This window comes from Hemibagrus wyckioides, linkage group LG08 (genome assembly GCF_019097595.1).
Source record: "Hemibagrus wyckioides isolate EC202008001 linkage group LG08, SWU_Hwy_1.0, whole genome shotgun sequence".
Lineage (NCBI taxonomy): Eukaryota > Metazoa > Chordata > Actinopteri > Siluriformes > Bagridae > Hemibagrus > Hemibagrus wyckioides.
This window is the reverse complement of record NC_080717.1, coordinates 13,451,693-13,472,943: the sequence shown is the minus strand read 5'-3', so window position 1 is coordinate 13,472,943 and position 21,251 is coordinate 13,451,693. Positions and strand designations below refer to the sequence as shown.

The 21,251-nt window shown below is 37.4% G+C and overlaps 1 protein-coding gene across 3 annotated transcripts in view; it reads left to right on the top strand.

Moving 5' to 3' along the window:
• Positions 1 to 21,251, top strand: part of pcdh19 (protocadherin 19) — a 49,726-nt gene that overhangs the window by 4,147 nt on the left and 24,328 nt on the right. For 2 of the 3 annotated variants that reach the window (XM_058397160.1, XM_058397163.1), the window contains exons 2-4: positions 547 to 892; positions 19,769 to 19,827; positions 20,796 to 20,968. In XM_058397160.1, the coding sequence (XP_058253143.1) occupies positions 547 to 892; positions 19,769 to 19,827; positions 20,796 to 20,968 (578 nt within the window). The remainder of the gene's footprint in view (positions 1 to 546; positions 893 to 19,768; positions 19,828 to 20,795; positions 20,969 to 21,251) is intronic. The other variant, XM_058397162.1, reaches the window with a different exon arrangement.

Genomic DNA, 21,251 nt, shown 5'->3' with positions numbered 1-21,251 from the left:
CCTCCAATGAACAACACATGACATTACACCATGTAATTATTTATTTAATAAAAGTGAAGCAGTTATAGCAGTAATCTCAGCAGTAATTTTCTTTATGACTTTATCAATCTCCCACATTGTTGTGGAAAGATTTTTGCCCACTCTCCTTTACAAAGTCGCTTCAGTTCATTAAGGTTTGCGGGCATTCATTTATTCACAGCTCTCTTTTACGTCCCATCACATATTTCAGTTGGGTTGAGGCTTGGACTTTGCTGGGCCATTGCCACACCTTGATTCTTTTCTGTTCAGCCATTCCATTGTAGATTTGCTTGTGTGTTTGGGATCACTGTCCTGTTGCATGACTTAATTTTGGTTAAGCTTTAGCTTTTAGTAAGTGAATTCTAATCATATTTCAGTAAGAAAATATGCCACTCTTTCCCACATTATTGTTCAGAGGACAAATTGCACATTTTAGCGTTGCAATCATATGCTTTATTTTTGTGTTTGCATTATGATCATAAAAATATGGCCCTGCAATTAGAGCACTGCTTTATTGAGTCTGTTCAGTTTTTTTTACTTGCGCAGGGTGGCAGAGTACTCATATGGCAACCAAAAGAAGTCGAGCAAGAAAAAGAAACTGAGCAAGAATGATATTCGCCTGGTGCCACGTGATGTGGAGGAGACAGATAAAATGAATGTAGTGAGCTGCTCTTCCCTCACATCCTCGCTCAACTACTTTGACTACCATCAGCAGACACTGCCACTGGGTTGCAGACGCTCTGAGAGCACCTTTCTCAATGTGGAAAGCCAGAACTCAAGAAATGCAGCACCAAACCATGGCTACCACCACACCTTTATCAGACAAGGTCCACAACAGCCTGATCTCATCATCAACGGCATGCCACTGCCAGAGGTAAGAGCCACTCTAAATCAGAGTTGAAGTCCAGCATGGGATTTTAGTGTGCCTTTGCCCAAAAGGGTACTAAGTTCATGAAAAAGGATCTGGCCTACTATTGGATTGTGACATACACTCTATATATATATATATATATATATATATATATATATATATATATATATGTATATATATTTATATATATATATATATATATATATATATATATGTATATAGTAAATGAAACAATAATCCACCTATTCTTTGTACCTGCAGTCATATTTATTTGGATACCTGTTCATACACACATACAGATTAGGGGTGTAAACAAATATATACATTCAGGTTGAACAGGTATCCTAATAAACATGACTGCAGGTACAAAGAATAGGTGGAGTATTGTTTTATTTACTGTATTTATTTATTTATTTACTGCCAGCTTTAGGGACTGGGAATTTACTGAATAAAACAAAAAAGGTTTCTACTTTTGTGAGCAACAGCTTGGTTGAGCTTTTGGGGAGGGTTGACAGGTTTTTAGCATATTTCCCAACCTATGGGTGAAAGAAATGTAAACATTTCTCTTCTGTCTTTTTTGGGGGAAACAAATTATCAGTGGTGTATATTTCTGATTTGCAGTATATATCTGCAGTACATGGACATTATACATGGTAAACCTGGCAACCCAAACACTTTAAAAAAGATCCATGGTTCATTCACATCAAACTAATGATGGATGAACTATTCAGTTTTAACCCAACATGTCTACAATACTTTTTGTACAAACAAAAGAATTATGCTTTAATTTACTGAGCCACTTGATGTAGCACACTGACCACACACTGTACACAGAACTGCAATCACAGCAGGACTGAAAGTGCATCTATGTTTTAGAATAGATACTGATTGTGTCCAACACACTTTTCGGTTTTTTGTTCTAAAATATAACCAACAAATAAACCTGTAAAGCAAACCTGTTAAAATATTATTTTATGGCTGTTGGGAGGGCAACATGTATGTTCTGCTCCCATGCTTCATGTTCTAGAGTTTGGATGTTAATACTCTTCTCCATTGGAGATTCATCTGTTTACTCCACTAGTCTAAAGACATGCCCAGTTGGCATCTCTTAATTGCCTGTAGTGTGAGTTTGAGTGAGTTTGTGATATTTGTGCCATATTTGGGATGGCACTGGAATAGGCTCCAGGCATCCAGTTGTTCCTGCATAGGATAAGCAGTACAGGATGTATGGATGGATAGATAGGTGAGTATCATTGTCAACTGTAGCCTACATTACACTTTATTGATTTGGGATTGGCTAGTTTGAAACATTGGTCACTTGATTTATTATGTCTCATTAGAAGAAGATAGAAACCTTTCCAGAAAAATTCACAGGAACTATACTCAGGTACAAAAAAATCTTACTGTAAAACAATAATTACTACAGAAGAAGTAAAAGGGGTCATTTAAGTGATTATTTGAATATAAGTAACTAGTAACTAGTAAAAAGACTGCTTAGGTAGTGGGTTACTACAATGGATCTCATTTAATGACCAGTGGTGCATATTCATGGAAAAAGAGGCAGCTAGAGAGTGCATTGGCAAGTAGACTTAGCTCAACAAATAAACAATGTTGTGATCACTTTAACTTGACTAATGTATCAAAGCTGAAAGAATATTTCAGCAAACACAGATCCTTTTAAAAGCAGTTTATTAGATTTGGAGAGTTGTAATCTAGTTGTAGTATTCATTTAACATACATTGTAGAGGGAATTGTTAGTAGACAGGATTGTACTGTAGTTGAGCTTATACAGTGAGGGAAAAAATTATTTGATCCCCTGCTGATTTTGTATGTTTGCCCACTGACAAAGAAATGATCAGTCTGTAATTTTAATGGTAGATGTATTTGAACAGTGAGACGCAGAATAACAACAAAAAAATCCAGAAAAATGCATTTCAGAAAAGTTATACATTGATTTGCATTTTAATTAGTGAAATGAGTATTTGATCCCCTATCAATCAGAAAGATTTCTGGCTCCCAGGTGTCTTTTATACAGGTAATGAGCTGAGATTACAGTAGGAGCACTCTCGGGGCGTGCTCTTAATCTCAGCTCGTTAACTGTATGAAAGACACCTGTCCACAGAAGGAAGCAGTCAATCAGATTCCAAACTCTCCATCATGGCCAAGACCAAAGAGCTGTCCATGGATGTCAGGGACAAGATTGTAGACCTACACAAGGCTGGAATGAGCTACAAGACCATCGCCAAGCAGCTTGGTGAGAAGGTGACAACAGTTGGTGCGATTATTCCCAAATGGAAGAAACACAAAAGGACTGTCAATCTTCCTCGGTCTGGGGCTCCATGCAAGATCTCACCACATGGAGTTTCAATGATCATGAGAACGGCGAGGAATCAGCCCAGAATTACACTGGAGGATTTTGTCAATGATCTCAAGGCAGCTGGGACCATAGTCACCAAGAAAACAATTGGTAACACACTACACCGTGAAAGACTGAAATCTAGTAGTGCCTGCAAGGTCCCCCTGCTAAAGAAAGCACATGTATGCTAAATAATTTTTATTTGCATAACATGTTGAACCTCTTTTAGCAGGAATAACCTTCACCAAAGATTTCCTAATAGGACTATTTTTTGGATGAATTTTAGACGACTAGTTTCTATAGCTTTAGGGTGAGTGTCAATTGAAAAGTAGCCATTGCCAGTTCCTCTACACTACCTTTCCAGTTTTTTTTATCTTTATTATGAACACTTATTATATCACACTTACATAACACCTACTCATTTGTGCAATATGGGGCACAGGGTCCTTGACTGGAAGATTGGGGTTCAAGCCCCGAACTATCAAGATGAGATATGTGAAGAAAGAATTTCACTGTGCTGTAATGTATATGTGACAGATAAAGACAATTTAACTTATATAAATTGTATATAAGTATATTGTATACTTATACACATATATAGTCAATCAAATGGCAGTAGCAGAATGTATACAGTCATGCAGATACATAAGCTTCAGGTAAAGTTCATATTAAATATCAGAACAAAGGTAAAATGTGATCTCTAACTTTGCCATGGTAGTTGATGCCAGACAGACTGCTGAATATCTCAGATACTGCTGATCATCTGGGTTTTGATCACAATCTTTAGAATTTACACAGAATGATAAGTGAAGGGGTGAGTGACAGAATGCCTTGTTGAAAGAGGTAAGAGGAAAATGGCCCTTTGCTTCAAGACAACAATAAGGATGCAGTAACTTAAATAACAACAGTGGTGAGCAGATCCTCAGTAGTATCACAGAACCTTGAACCTTGGGGTGAATGGACTTCAACAACAGAACATCATATTGGCTTTCACTTCTTTTAGCTAAGAACAGGAATCGGAAGATTCGTGACGTCACATATGTATGTTATACATATGTACATATGTTATACATATGTATGTATGTTGGAGCAATTTTGAAATTCCGCTTATTTTGGGGGCGTAGCATGCACGTGACGTCACGTGACGTCACCCGACACACGTCACGAAGTTCCCCTCATTGTTATGAGTGTTTTGATATGTCACGTGTATGTTGTGTGGTGTGTAAAAGATAAATCTGACTTTGTCCTGCTGTTCACACTGCCCAGGCTCCACTAACCTATTGTCTATGTGGCTTTATTGTCTTTGTGTATTGTAACAATGTGTAGAATTGGCCAGTCTAAGCAAACTCCCAATGATTGGATGTATAATTGTGGCTATGGTATTTTCTTCCAACCTTTTGTTAATTATTTAGCAGGGTGGACCGAGGGAGAAAAACAGAACTGTCCCTATTGTAGAGCATTTTGAAGATCTTTGAAGAATGATTTAAACACACTAACCATTCTCATTTTCAACAGACATGTTGACCCTGAGTGGGACTTTAATGATATGGCCAATGAATTAAATGCATGGATGGAAAAAAACCTATTTGGAATGGGGAACACCAAATATCTAAAAATAAGAATAAAAGGTCTGCTCATTTAAAACCTGACAGAAAAGTTGTTTTAGCTAGTCCCGCCACAGCACCGCCCCTTCCCACAGCCCAGAATCTGTAGTTGAACTCTGCAATCTGAGCCTGATTCTACTAAAATAAATGCTACTGCTCCCTTTGTGCAGATGGGCAAGTCATTCTAAGGCAATTCCATGTAAAAGTCATCCTTACCATAAAAAAAAGTTGGGCAGACACAAACAGATGTGTACTTAACCTGTTTTATTATTTATTATTTATTTTTATTTATTTAAGTAACCACCCTCATCAAATTTATATATATAGGTAGATAAAAAATAATAAAATAAGTATTGGAGAGTAAGTATTAAATATATTTCTAAAGGTGTTATTGGCATAAAATTTTCACCAGATGTTGGTAACAACCCATGCAATCCACTCTGTGAAATTACACAGGGAAAAAGTATTGAACACACTTACTGAAATTTATTTAATACTTTGTACGAAAGCCTTTGTTGGTAATGACAGCTTTAAGATGACTCCTGTATAGAGAAACTAGTTGTATGCATTGCTTATGTGTGATTTCAACCCATTCTTCCACATAAACAATCTTCAAATCTTGAAGGATCTGTGGGCCTCTTCTATTAACTCTGATCTGTAGTTCTTTTGATAGATTTTCAATTGGATTCAAGTCAGGTGATTGGCTGGGCCATTCTAGCTGCTTTATCTTCTTTCTCTGAAACCATTTGAGAGTTTCCATGGCGGTGTGATTGGGATCATTGTCTTACTGAAATGTGCTTGACAGCGACGTCTCATGCTGTTTATGAGTCGACTTATTGTCTGCTGAGGCATGGCATTCCACTCTTCTTGAAGGCTGGCCCTCAGGTCATTGAGGTTCTGGGGTGCAGGGTTAAGAGCCTCTACATGGTGACTCAGCTGATCCCATAGGTTTTCACTGTATTATTCACCAACAAGTTCTCTGTGCCAAACATCTGAAATATGATCATGTTATGAAACCAGTGATAAAGGCTATTAATTATATTCGCTCCAAAGCCCTGTGCCACTGCCAGTTTCAACAGTTTCTACTCGACATCCAGGCTGAATATGGAGATGTTGTGTATCACAATGGCGTAAGATGGCTCAGTCGGGGGTCTGCACTGCAGCGCTTCTACTCTCATAGGGAGGAAATCGGACAATTCTTGGCAAAAAAGGGACAACCGATGCCAGAACTATATGATCCTGCTTGGCTGGCTGATTTTGGATTTTCAGTTGACATAACACGACATCTGAATGCGCTGAACACGAGCCTTCAGGGGCAAAATGCAGTGGTAAGCCAACTGTATTCACACATCAAAGCCTTTGGGACCAAGCTGCTACTTTTCCAAAGGCACCTGTCACAAACACAGCCCAATACCACACATTTCCCATTGTTGCAGGAAGTAATGACCAGTTTTCCACAGAACAATATCAGTGCGCAAATAAGAAGGTATGCAGCAGACATTTCATCTCTGGCTGAGGAGTTTCAACAGTGCTTTCAGTATTTTGCAGCTATTGAAAAGGAGATCACGCTTTTTTCTTCTCCTTTCTCCGTGGACCCTGATGATGCTCCAGACCACCTGCAGCTGGAGCTCATTGAGCTGCAGTGTGATGCCGAGTGTCGCAGTCGGCACCAACAGCTCCCTCTTGTCAACTTTTATCGCCAGCTGGGTAAAGGCAGGTTCCAAGAGATTCGAACATTTGCTAAGAAAGCGCTGAGCTTGTTTGGCTCGACGTACTTGTGCGAGAAGACATTCCGCGTGAGGACGAGACTAAGTGACTCTCACCTGCGTGACATCTTGCGCATCAAAACCACTGTTTTTGAGCCAGACCTGGCCTATTTACTGCAGTCGTGATCTCAGTATCACCCTTCACATTAGTGCAGGCAAGTCTCTTTAGTCTTCTGAGGTGAATAAATTCTAAAATCTCAGTGAATTGATTTTTTTTTGTGATGATCAAAACCACGGTTTTGAAAATGCACCGTGTCTTTTCAATCCGTGTATCATTTGTTCTTTTGTTTTTCAATTGACAATCAAACCGGGTCTCGTAAACCCGACAAATTAAATATTAAAATCAAATTTGGTCCGGCAGCCCGTTTTTCCATTTCGTATTTTTGATCCGAGTCTAAAATTGAAATAATGAAAAACACTTTTTCGTTTTTGATATCCGATTCAAAATCAAATAACATATTTTTCATTTTTTGATTTTTAATGGTCAATTGAAAAACGAAAGAACGAGTGATACATGGATTCATATGGCCCTAAATGTTTTGTACTTCTGAATAAGATAACTGTTAGTGTTATTTTCTTGTTTGAAATGAACCTAGATATGTTTAATCTTCTAGATTTTTTTTTTTCAGATAGACTTTTTCTTCATTTTATTTGGTCTTTAAATATGAAAGGCAGAGTGATTATGGTAAACTTGTTTAGATTTATTTGTGTTCTGTGTGAAGAAATGAAAAGTATACCATTTGCAATAAAAATTTCATAAAATAGTTCATTTGCATTTAATGTTAATGGTTCAAAGAATGTCAGGCTGAATGGTCGGCCCCACACATTTTCACCTCACCAAATGTGGCCCTCTTTGCAAAAAGTTTGGACACCCCTGTTCTAGAACAATACTGGAGATTTCAAAACTATGAAATAACACACGTGGACTTAAGTAATCCGTATGTAATAACAAAAAACAACAGTCAGTTGTTATTTTAAGAAACGAAGGTCAGGTGTTCTGGAATAGTTCTTGCAAGAACAGTACTGTCAAGTGCATTTGCAAAACCCATCAAGCACCATGATGAAACTGGCTTACATGAAGACCATCCCAGTAAAGCAAGACCAAAACTTACCATTGCTGCAGAGGAGAAGTTCATTTAGAGTTACCAGCCTCAGAAATCACCAATTAACAGCACCTCAGATTAGAGCCGTTATGAAGGCTTTAGTAGTAGAGCATAAGTAGCAGACATATCACAATATCAACTGTTCAAAGGACATTATTGTTTATTTTGGCCGCCTTCAGCATTGTTTTACAATGTAGAAATAAATAAACATCAGGAAAGACCATGGAATTAGAAGGTGTTTCCAAACTTTTGACTGGTAGTTTATATACACAGCTCTGGAAAAAATAAGAGACCACTGCAATTTACTCCTAAATCAGCATCTCTCTGAGTATGACAAGCATTCCATGCCAGTCTTTGTTATATTTCTACACAAGCACACCTCATTCTGCTTAATGAGGTATTGATTTGGTGAGCACCTGAATCCAATCCTATTTAATGGGGGGAAAAGTATAAAAAAGTACTGCTGTAATCAACACTCTCCTCTTGCAATGTGACCAGTTGGATGGTAAAAAAAGTGCTAGAAGTCTTTCAAAGGTAACTGGAAATTAAAAATAACGATGGAACATGCCAAAAACAGTGAAAGGAAAGTTTTTGAGTTACTGGCACAAGGATTCAGTGAGCGTCAAGACGGCAGTTCACAAAAACAAGATCAAGCAACAGACACTAGGAACAACAAAGCTACAGCCTGGAAGAGGCCGAAAACGGGTCAGTAACAAGCGAGATGACTGCAAACTTCATTCTTGATTGACATTCAAATGTCAATCAAGAACTGTAAGCTGATTTCAAGTGACCTTCAACAACAGTGGCAAACTGAGACTGGGATGAAGTGCACGGCAAGAAAGGTTCGGTTTGGACTGTAGCGGACTGGAGTAAGGTAATCTTTTCTGACGAGTCCAATTTTCAGCTTTGCCCGACACCCGGTCGTGTTATGGTTAGATGGAGACCTGGAGAGGCCTACAACCCACAGTGTCTTACCAACTGTAAAATATGGAGGAGGGTCAGTGATGATCTGGGGGCAATCAGAGTCTGGATGGAGGATCACCAGATCAAACCTCTGGAATGTCATGAAGAGGAAGATGGATTGTCACAAACCATCAAGCAAAGCTGAGCTGTTTGCTTTTTCGCAAAAAGAGTGGTATAAAGTTAGCGAACAGCAATGTGAAAAACTGGTGGAGAGCATGCCAAAACACATGAAAGCTGTAATTGCAAATCAGGGTTATTCCACCAAATACTGATTTCTTAATGTTATTTAGCCAAAGCATTAACACAATTGTTTACAAATTATTTGCATATTGTTTTATTTGAGTTATTAAAGCTCTGCAAATACTGCATGATCTTGGGTTATTTTGATGTGTTGTCATTTCCTTTAAATATACACTCTAGATAACAATAATTATATTTTGAATTTAGGAGAAATATTGTCAGCAGTTCACAAAAAATGAAACAAAACTGTTCATCTCACCAAGACATGCACCTGTAAGAAAAAAAACATAAGAAACTGATTATTTTACAGTGGTCTCTTATTTTTTTCCAGAGCTGTATGTGTATATGTGTGTGTATGTGTATATATATATATATATATATATATATATATATATATATATATATATATATATATATATATATATATATATATACATACATACACACGTGTCAAACTAGCATTTGGGATCTCACATATTAGAAAAACATTTGGAGTATAGTCTAAACTTGCATGATTGTCCTGTAGTAGGTTTAAGAGAGATTCAATTATTCCAAGAAACAGAGAGCAAGATTAAATTTTTCCTCTATCCTGCTTTAACAGCCTTGTGTGGTAATGTATTTTGCATTAAATGTGATGTCCTTATAGCATTGTCTTTCTTAGCTCCCCACTGGCCTGTCAGATAAACAAAATGCAGAGCATATGCTTGGAGCTGTTGGCTGCTCATACTGCATTTTATCATATTTCCTTTCAGCGAATTACATTGCGGGAGGAGGGAGGTATACCTTGCACACTGCTCCATTTCTCAGGGTTAAGAGGGGTTCTCTGTGTTTCTTTCCACAACCTCTCTAAGATGTGAATGCCACAGTTGGGTATTTTAAAATGAATCAGAGAAACTAAAAAAAGAATTAGGATTTGTGCTCCTAGTCCTACATGTGCATTAGGCTACCTTATACAGAAAAAAGAGAATAGATTTATTGTTCTGTATGTATGCCTTGTAATTAAATATAGCAATTTGGATTCAAGTGCCTGCACTGTCCACAAATATATGTAAGGGGATTTAGCAATTTACATTTACCTGCCCACATTCTTCAACAATATATAAGAAAATTTACATTGACAAGCCTGCATTCTCCCCCACTATATGTAAGGGAAATAATTATCTGATGTCTACTCAGAATTTCCACAGCTGTTCAACTATCTGGCCAGCAAAAAAGTTGAACTTATTAATTTTTCATGGCATATTACCTTCTTGGCCAATGACAGTGATATCCAGAATATAGTAAAAACACTATATTATGAACATTCATTGAAACCTTAAGATACTTTTTTTTAAACAGACAAAACTGTATTATATTACTCTAATACACAGAAACTAATCTAACACACACACAAAGGTACACAAGATTGGGTTTCAAACAGAGAATGAATGAAAACAAATGAATGAACATTTCTAGCACTGTATCCTATTTCTCTGACCATGTCCTCAACAAACCATTAATATAATTATTTTCATTTCTTGAAGATCTTAAGAAAGGCTTTAAATTTTATATTAAGTGCACAGTGCTGTAATTGCATTTGCATGGTATATTTGGATGGGGAATCACTTGTTGCATCACTTGTCTTTGGGGGGGTGTCAATGGATGGTGTTGATTTCCTAGTTAAGTCTAAATCAAGATGGTGAATGAAGTTGTAAAGTCTCAGAGCCATTGAGCAGTTGATGAGTAAAGATCAAGTTCATGGTGGTATAAATGCTTGGGTTCTAAGCCTTTGTGTGAACCAGTCTTGATACAGCTTGGATTGACTTGACTCAATCATTAGTGTCAAAGGATAGTTTACTTTATACAAGGATAGTTTAACTAAACCGTTTACTAAAATGTGTTTCTCCAATCAAACATTTTCTAAGAGTGGGGAATTCTCCACTTATGACATTAATTATCATGCTAGTATCTGAGTTACATATGTTCCAAATTTCCCACAAGGTAAAGTTTTGAATGACTAAAGAATTTTTGCCTGGATTGTCAGTTATATGTAATAACGTCATACAACTCTAACGCTGTTATAATTTACATGTTAAAAGATCAAAGCATAATAATGAACTGCCAGGCATAATACATGTAAGGCAGGACATTAAAATTGTTAAGAAGTTTTCCAAACAATAGTGCATAATTTTGTTAAGAGCTGTAAATTTACCTGATGTATTTTTTTTAGAAGGTGGGTTCTGTGGAATGTATGAGTGGTGGTGAATTCATGAGGAGCCTTGTGTGCTCAGGGGAAAGAACAAAGTTCTCCCTGAGATAGTCATCCTCTCTTTTGGTCTAGGTAATCAGATTTTTATTTGAGGAGCCCTGTGTGCTCTCTTAGGGCCTGCCATCGATCCTTCCATTGGCCTAAACCAATAGATTTGTCTGAGAGGGTCATCCATTGGTCAGAGTTTCTCTAACACTCTCCGAGTTGTTCACAGGACAGGCACAAACCAGAAGTAACTGGCTAATTACCTGTATCCCCAGCATCTGTTACTTATGGTCCATGGTTTTAAAGCTCTTGTGGATAAACAATAACAATGTCTGAGCAGAGTGCCTGGAATGGTGTTCTTCATTTCTGTTTGTGTGCTCAGAATCCTATACCCTGCCAAAAGATATGTTTACAGTTGATAAATTATTGTGTGTATGGAAAGACTCACACACACACAGACCTGGGTATTTCAGGTATGTATTTAAGGGAGGTCAGTGAGATGAGATGAATATGCCAGGTGTGTTCTTGCTTTTAAATGAAAGAGATTTCATTACCTGATGCAAACTTAGCAGACTGTAAAAAAGGTCTTTATCTATGACCCTGCAGATGTGTGGAAGCTTTTTTTCTGTGACTAGCTTTATGTGCTTAAAACTGTTTGCCAATGTAGAGGAATACCATGTAGATAAACCCAATGTGTTTTATGTTTTCAATGATATAGCAAAATGGAATCTAGCTCACAGCATCTGGCCTTTACTTGCCATGGGTAATATACAAGCTGTTCCAATTTATAAACCTATTTGAAGCTGATTGAACCAATCCTGAGTTATTTGACCCAAATAAAGTATGAACCCACACTGTCATTGTGCCATACTTTATTACGCACAACAGTACACCTGCATATGCATGCAACTGTCCACACAGCCAATCAACAATGCTATGCTTAAAATCATTCCACAATGGGATGAGAGCTTCAATTAATATTCACATCAAACATCAGAAAATGAAAAGATGAGCTGAGTGACCTTGATCATGGCATGTTTGTTGGTGCCAGGTGGACTGATTTCAGTATTTCAGGAACTGTCTTAAAATGCCTTGTTGATGAGAAAGGTCAGAGGAGAATGACCAAGCAGGTGGTACAAGCAGAAACCATAATGTAATCCCAGTGTCTTTGACAGTCTTTTCCAAGTGTGCTTACTTGTGTGCATGTGTGTTAACAATACATTATGAAAAGTATATTGCTACCTATTTGCATGTATTTGTTAATGGCCATACTAGTGGTGAGCAAATAATACATTTAAAAAAAACTCACAAGTAAATGGCATTCAAATCTAGTTTCACTTTGGAAGTACTGGAGCAAGTGTGACACAAGCTCAAAATAGCAGTACCTACCATAATGGCAGTAAAGGAGATTTCTGTTGCAGTGCTGTTTGTGGCCTGTTGGCTCACTGACTGCAACAGATCTGCTCATGATACAACTGAACCATCAATGGAACCAATGTGCCAATGGCATGCTGAGAGGTAATACTCTCTTATCAATCCTGCTGCTGACATCTGCCTAAATAATAATTTGTGTAAAATAGGCTGGAGTGGAGTGATAAATGAGTGATGAAGTATACCTGCATGAGGAAGCAGGGGCGTGGCCGATTACTGGTTTGTGAATGGAGGGCACACACACCTGTCCCGAATTACATTAATGATCGTTATCTATTGCAGTGAGCTGTGGCAGGAAAAAAAGACAAGACGAGAGAGACCCAGGCACATAGAGCTGTGTGTGTGCGTAAATGTGCATGCGTGCAAAGTGCTGAAAATTAACTTTTGAGTTATTCCAAGCATGCCTCCAGTTTCCTCTTTTTCAATCCTAAAGATTTAGTTACACTAAATTTCTTTGAACTGATTCTAGAGTTGCAGCACACATGCACACACATGTAAGCAAACAGTAAAAGAAAAGAATGACAAAGAAGACTGGAAGTTGCTATGGACAATTTTAAAGAATGCTAAAGTTTATGGAAATTTATAGAATTTAGTTAGAACATGACCTAATCGAACCATTGACACATTAATTTCAACCCACATATTTTCATGAGTGTATTGTAAAACTCTTTAACCTTTAACTGCACCAGCTAATAACAGTTGGGCAATATCTTACATTTGTTGCCTTAGTTAGTGGACAGTAGGTCTATATCAATCTGTGTCAGATATCTGAAGGAGTTGGTCATGACCAAAGGATGGTTGCAAATAAGACTAAATTGTCTAACTACAAAAATACTTTGTGGTAATAAGTTATTGTAGCTTGGAAGAAAGAAAAGAAAGTGAAGACTGGCATAACTGGGTAAACAAACATATACAAGATCAGACAAAAAATACTAGCTCAGTAATTTGCTCTAGTCATAGAATTTTAGCCCTTTCTAGCTAATCCAGCCCACTGCAGATTTCAACCCAACCCAAGTTATCTTTAGGACAATATCCCATTTTACTAATTTACATGATACTTTCTGGGTCACAGGCAGTCCATTTTCCTGCTCTTTCTTAGGGTTATTTGATCCCTAATAACAATAAGAAACTCCTGCTGAGATTACAGTGCAGTACTTGTGACTTTTGTTATTACTTCAGTCCCCCTTCCACATGTATTTATCCTTACCTTCAGACTTGCTGGTGCCATCTTAATAGTACCCCTGTTTTATAATGCAAATGTTTTTGGAGTCTATGAGCCTTTTTTTTTTAGCATTTTTGATTTCATGGTTGTGCAGCTATTTTTACAGCAGCTATGTTAGTTGTTTAGATAATATGTTTGAGCTCCTCTATTGTTTATGGCACATTGGTGATTGCCACTCACCCTGTGTACTCAGTGGAGAAAATGCATTTTAATGCAAGAGGGTAAAAGGCATTTAAATTCTTCAGCTCAGTAACATCCAGATCTTCATATAATAGGTATTTAACCTTTTAAAATACCAAGAAGGAAATCTCTCCAGCACATCATGCTAGAGATACTGTGTTAACGTGAGAATTCTTTTATTCTGAACAGCTTTTTTCAAATAACTGTTTGTCAAATAGCAAAATTCCTGCAAACAAGTCATGTAATGCATCTGAGTTTTTTAAGACACATTCCTACTCCTTTTAAACTATGCACATTTGTCTGAGTTGGGTTTGTTTTCAACTTTTTAATAAATTGACTGTGCTATTCTGTGCCTTTTAAGGTAAAAAGTCACATCAATGGTCTGAATATCCTTGATAGGCGTAAGACAAAATCTACAAAATATCTAAACAATTTTTTCCAGAATCTTACTACGCCATGTGCCCCAGGATTGTCTGCAGAGACAATCACAACAGTAGCTTCAATATTTTCCCCAGACTTGTGAGAATTATCTACATGCAAATCATGTCTCTGTACATTCTTCATTACTGGCTCAAAAATAGGTCATAGCCTAATTCTCTTACATCTCTACACTTCCCCAACAAGGCTAGTTGAATGGAGTGCAGTATTGTTCTAAATTGTGAGGAACAGTTCAATATCATGCAGTAGACTCCAGTAATCTTCTGCTTTTTACATGATGTTCTCAAAAGATTGGTGACTTTGAAGTCAACAATATACAGAGGTACAGTAGCTACATTCTCATCAAAGAACAGGGAATGTTGGCTATCAAAACAGCATACATAGAAGCCATTTGTAGAAGCATTAGAAAGCACACTGTTTTAAAAACAACTCCCTAACATGGTTTCAGAACTTCAAGAACTGTGTTTTTTTGGTCTGCTATATACAAATTCAGCTGGTTCAACATCAGTAAAGTTTTCTTTGTAATATAATTTTCATTATATTATGATCACTAGAGATGGTTCCTATTATTAGTCCTTTGATATAAAGAGAGTTTGTTCTATGAACAGCCTCAGTGATCCTAACTTCTACAGTTCACAGTAGTGGCGGCATAAAATTCTCTAATTACCATTTCTGTGGATGGTTTAGACAGGAAATTAAAACAAATTCAAGGAAAATATATTTTTTCATATAAACCTGCCAATAATATAACATTACGATTGGTATATTATATACCTCATTTTCAATGGCACTGACACTGCATAAGAATTCTTGCTTCCCAGCAGAAGTTGTATTAATGCAGGGCTCCCCATTCAAAGCATTTACAAGCCTCTTAGAGGGACTTATTGGGAAATTTGTATAGTCCTGCTATTATTTTGATTGATAGATAGATAGATAGATAGATAGATAGATAGATAGATAGATAGATAGATAGATAGATAGATAGATAGATAGATAGATAGATCTGTACATTGTCATCGCAAAGTACAGGTACATAGCAACGAATTGCTGTTTAGCATCTACCAGAAGTGCAAATAGTAGAAATTGTGCAAATGAACAAGTGCAGTAAATGTAAATATGTACATCGATAAATAAATAAGGCTATGTTAGAATGTGCATAGAGAGGTATGTGCAAGTAGTATTTACAGCAGATAAAGTGTCAGGTGTAATTATAATTGTGCAAACGTGTGCATTATGTACAATGTATGTACATAACAGTAACAGAGATAATATACAGTGTATATACAGATAGTATATAGTATGTATAAATATAGTATATATAAAAGTATATAAATAGATAGACAGATAGATAAAAACTAGGTGTAATCTATCAAGTGAAGAATGTGTACATTAATTATATTACACAGTAAAAAAGACTATATTATAACAGAATGTACAGGGTGGAGCAGAACTGTAAAGTGGTAAGTGTAGTAGCAGTGTAGTGTAGAGTTCAGTAGATTTATGGTTGAAGGAAAAAAACTGGCCAATAACTGTATCATCTGCATACTTGATGAAGATGTTGGAGTTAATAAAGTTTCCCCTTGTTACTAACTATACAGCCATTCTTTAAAACTTTTGTTGATGGCACATTCAAACCTGAAATAAATCCTACATACATGTTTATATATCAATTTATCCTGCAAGAGTAGTGAAACAATTGCATATGCCAATTACTTTGATGCCAATGGAAAAAAGCCAGAAGGGAAGTCAACCACTTGCTTCATATACAATATAACAAATATTGTATCTTGTACGAGGCCAGGTAATATAATGTTAATTAAAAAGGCTTACAAATTACAGTATATCCTTGATAGTGTCTGTGGGTATGTACTGCAGCATCATTAAATACTTAATACATTTTAATATTTAATATACATTTTAAATATTTAATACATGTTTACTGGTGACTTATCTTTAAGTTTAAGATTGATATTTTATTTGTCTCAGGCTGAGAATAAGAGCATGATTTGTTCTGTGTTTCAGATGCTCTTATGTACATAATATCATACATCATATCATTGTAACAGAGCAATAGGGTTACATCTGCTGTGGTCAGAAAAACTGCACACTAATATTGATTTAATCAGGGAACCTGTTAGTGGGTGGGATGTATTAGGCAACAAGTGAACATTTTGTCCTCAAAGTTGATGTGTTAGAAGCAGAAAAAATGGTCAAATGTAAGGATTGGGACGAGTTTGACTAGAGCTTATTTGTGATGGCTAGACGACTGGATTAGAGCATTTCCAAAACTGCAGCTCTTGTGGGCTGTTCCCAGTCTGAATTGGTCAGTATCTATCAAAAGTGGTCCAAGGAAGGAACAGTGGGAACTGGCAACAGGTCATTGGTGGTCTTTGAGGCATGTCGGGAGTGAAGGCTGGCCTGTGTGGTCCGATCCAACAGACAAGCTACTGTTGCTCAGATTACTGAAGAAGTTAATGCTGGTTCTGATAGAAAGGTGTCAGAATACACAGTGCATCTTTTTGTTGCATATGGGGCTGCATAGCTGCAGACCATTCAGGGTGTCCATGCTGACCCCTCTGCACCACTGGACGTGCCAACAATGGGCATGTGAGCATCAGAACTGGACCACAGAGCAATGGAAGAAGCTGGTCTGATGAATCAAATTTTCTTTACATTACCCAAATGGCCAGGTGTGTGTGCATTGCTTACCAGGGGAACACATGACACCAGGATGCACTATGGGAAGAAGGCAAGGTGGTGGAGGCAGTGTCATGCTTTGGGCAATGTTTTGCTGGGAAACCTTGGGACCTGCCATCCATGTGGATGTTACTTTGACACGTACCGCTTACCTAAGCAATGTTGCAGACCATGTACATGCTTTCATGGAAACGGTATTCCCTGATGGCTGTGGCCTCTTTCAGCCGGATAATTCTCTGTGCCACAAAGGAAAATGGTTTAGGAATGGTTTGAGGAGCACAACAGTGAGTTTGAGGTGTTGACTTCAAATTCCCCAGATGTCATTAATATCGAGGATTTGTGGGATGTGCTGGACAAACAAGTCCAATCCATGGAGAACCCACCTCCCAACTTAGAGGACTTAAAGGATCTCCTGCTATCATCTTGGTGCCAGATACCACAGCACATCTTCAGGGATCTAGTGGAGTCCATGCCTCGACGGGTCAGTGCTGTTTTGGCAGCAAAAGGGGGACCAATACAATAGCTGATCAGTTTATATGTATATATTTATATGTGTGTGTGTATGTGTACATACAAATGCATCTCAGAAAATTTGAATATCATAAAAAGGTCAATATTTTTTGCCGGTTACTTCAGATAATGAAAGGTTTATATATTCTAGACTCAGTATATGTACAGTAATACCTCAGACATCTGCGAGGTTACGTTTCACTAAAAATGCTAATACTGTACTGTAAATGCTTATTTTTAGAGTTTAAACCCCAAATATGACCCTAATCATGCATTTCATTGTAAAGTTAGTTTAATACATTACCCTTAAAAAATAAATAAATGTTTGATGTAAAAAAGAGCACAGTATCGCCTATATTAAAAACCAAAGAAAAAATCACTGAGATCGCTTATTCACAGAATATACATGCATGTTGAACCGAGTAAAAGGTGCAGGGAGATGAACCACTACATCATGCATACAAAGCATCATAGCTACCATAGCTAGCACTGGATCAGTGAAGTCACGAATTGTGAGACACGGATCTGCAAGGTATTACTGTATATTAAAATGTTCCAAACTTTTTTTTATTATTATTATTTTAATTTTTATAATTGTGGCCTACAGCTCAAAAACATTGAAAAACCATATCTCAAAACATTAGAATATTTAATTTCCACTTGTACAAATCACTTTTTATGCAGTATAAATACCACAAATATCCCTGTCAGGTTCAGTACACACTACCACCAGTTCAGTCAAGACTGCTGACTTGACGGGTGCCCATATGACACTCACTGACACGATGCATACGGATGGTAAGCCACAGAGTGCTGTATCAAAGCAAATTCATGGACAGTTGACTGGATGGGCAAAATGTGGTAGGAAAAGGTGCACAAACAACAGGGATGACTTTAGCTTTGAGAAGATTGTCAAGTAATGCTGATTCAAGAACTTGTTGGACTTTCACAAAGAGTGGACTGTGGCTGGAGTCCGTGCATCAAGAGCTACCACACACAGATGTGTCAAGGAAATGGGCTACAGTGTCACAGTCCTAGTGTCAAACCACTCCTGAACCAGAGACAATGTCACAAGCATCTTACCTGGTCTAAGGAGAAGAACTGGAGCATTACTTAGTGGTCCAAAGTCCTCTTTTCAGAAGAAAGTAAATTTTGCATTTCATTTAGAAATTAAGGTCCCAGGGTCTGGAGAAAGAGAAGAGAGGCAAAGAATTCACAGTCAGTGATGATTTGGGGTCATCTGCTTGTGTTGGTCCATTGTGTTTTATTGAGTCAATGCATCTACTAAGGGATTTTAGAGGACTTCATGCATCCATCTGCTGACAAGCTTTGGAGATGCTGATTTCCTTTTCCAGCAGGATTTGGCCCCTGCCCACAGTGCCAAAACTATTCTGAACTGGTTTGCTGACTGTAGTATTACAGTGATTGATTGGCTGGCCAACTCACCTGACCTGAACCCTATAGACAATCTATGGGGTGTTGTCAAGAGGAAGATAACAGACACCAGATTCTGCAATACAGATGAGCTGAAGGCCGTTATCAAAGCAACCTGGGCTTCCATTACACCTCAGCAGTGCCACAGGCTGATCACATCTATGCCATGCTGCACTGATGCAGTAATTTGTGCAAAAGGAGCCCCAACCAAATATTAAGTGCATAAATGAACATACTTTACTCAGACGTTTGACTTTTCTGATTTTCATAAATTGTGAGTCATAATTATCTAAATTAAAGGAAAAAGGCTTGATATATATATATAAGACACTAAGAAAGTGTTTTATTATTGTTATATTATTTAAAACATACAAAATCATACTTTCTGTCATTGTTCTCTTATTAAATCAATCAATTTTCTCGTCAAGCCACACTGTCCCTAATTTTTGAAAATTGTGGTCAAACTGAATATGGAAAAAGCGAGGAGAGACAAGGAGAAGATGGTGGAAAAAAGGAGAGGAAGGAGGGAGAGTGGGCTGACTGCAGCAAAGCAGACTACATGTGCTCGGAAAGAGAATAAGAACTTGCCTTTGTTAGCTGAGGCAGTTAACAATAGTGTCTGTGTAAAATAACATTTTTAAGTTAAAAATAACTTAATTTTAGCTGCTGTATAAATAAATGCACCTCCCTTTCTTTCTCCAGACAGAGAATTATTCCATTGACTCCAGCTATGTAAACAGCAGAGCACACCTCATCAAAAGGTATGATTTTTGTTTGTTTGTTTTTATATTTTATTTGATAATGGATTGATTTTGCAGGTGATTCAAATTTTAATCAGTGACTGAGTAGACATGTGTAAGATTATAAATGATTTAGATTTAAACATTTTTATTTTGACTCAACATATGCTATAAAGAATATTTGTTTGTTTGATTGTCCATATCGCTTAACACATTTGATGTTTTTAACACACCTGAAGTTGATGTTTTATACTATTATAAACTAGATTTTTTGCTTGTAAAAAAAACTAATTAACAAATTCGTCTACTAATTAGAATACAGTAAATGAACTTTACATGTGGCTAGAAGGCTTTTGGATGCAGAACAAGCTTGCAGAAAGGCTTTTTGGTGCAAACAGACAGAGATGGCATTGTAAGTCCACTGGGATAAGAAGAAAAGTCATTTTGTTTTGTAGAAGGACGCAAGGGTCTGGCATTCCTGGGTCTACCTGGCCCCTTCACTACTCAAAGGTTTATTAACTAAATTAGCACTATCTTCATAGTCATGCTCTAACTTTCATACTCAGCCTGAATTAAGGCAATGACATTTAAGTTCCATTGTAACAACTTTAGTTCTTTTTTGGCAGGAGACAAATAATATTACTGTCCTTACAGTGCAATAATTTCCTGGGGTGTGGAGCACAGGAGCAATTAGAATGAGGTCAGGCCCTGCAATTGTGCCACTGCAGTTCTGCCTTTTCTATTTTCCATCTTTTGGTGGGTGGCAAGGAGGTTGGATAGATAATTGTGCACACAGGAAAATGGTAGATGGCTATCAAATTAAAGAAAATCAGCCCTGTTCAACTGTCACCCTTTCATACACAGCCACTCAATTCCTTTGACACAAAGCAATTTTTATGACCATAACAGTTGAAGTGAAAATCGAAGAGTCAGACTGAACACAATGTAACACTAAATTAAAAAGCTGTCTCTCACCACTTTCCTTTTAGTACATCAACATTTAAGGACATGGAGGGTAACAGCCTAAAGGATAGTGGTCATGAAGAAAGTGACCAGACGGACAGCGAGCATGATGTACAGAGAGGCCACTATGCTGACACAGCTGTGAATGATGCACTCAATATGACTGTGACTCCCAGCAGCTGCCAGCTATCAGATCCAGGTATGAGTGTGTGTGTGTGTGTGTGTGTGTGTGTGATTCAGTGCAAGCGAGAAAAAAAGAGAGACAGCTGGGAAGGGGCAGGGGGTAGTAAAGAAGGTAAGAAGGTGTTCAGTATGAACACAATTTTTCAAGGGTGTAACTTTGGTTTGAGAAGTGGGGTGGACACAAAAAGGGGAAAAAAGTTTTCAATTTGAATTCCATTTCCTGCATTTACATACATTTACAGACTGTGATACAAAATCCAGGAAATAATTAAGTTGATTATAAATAGATGATAAATGCT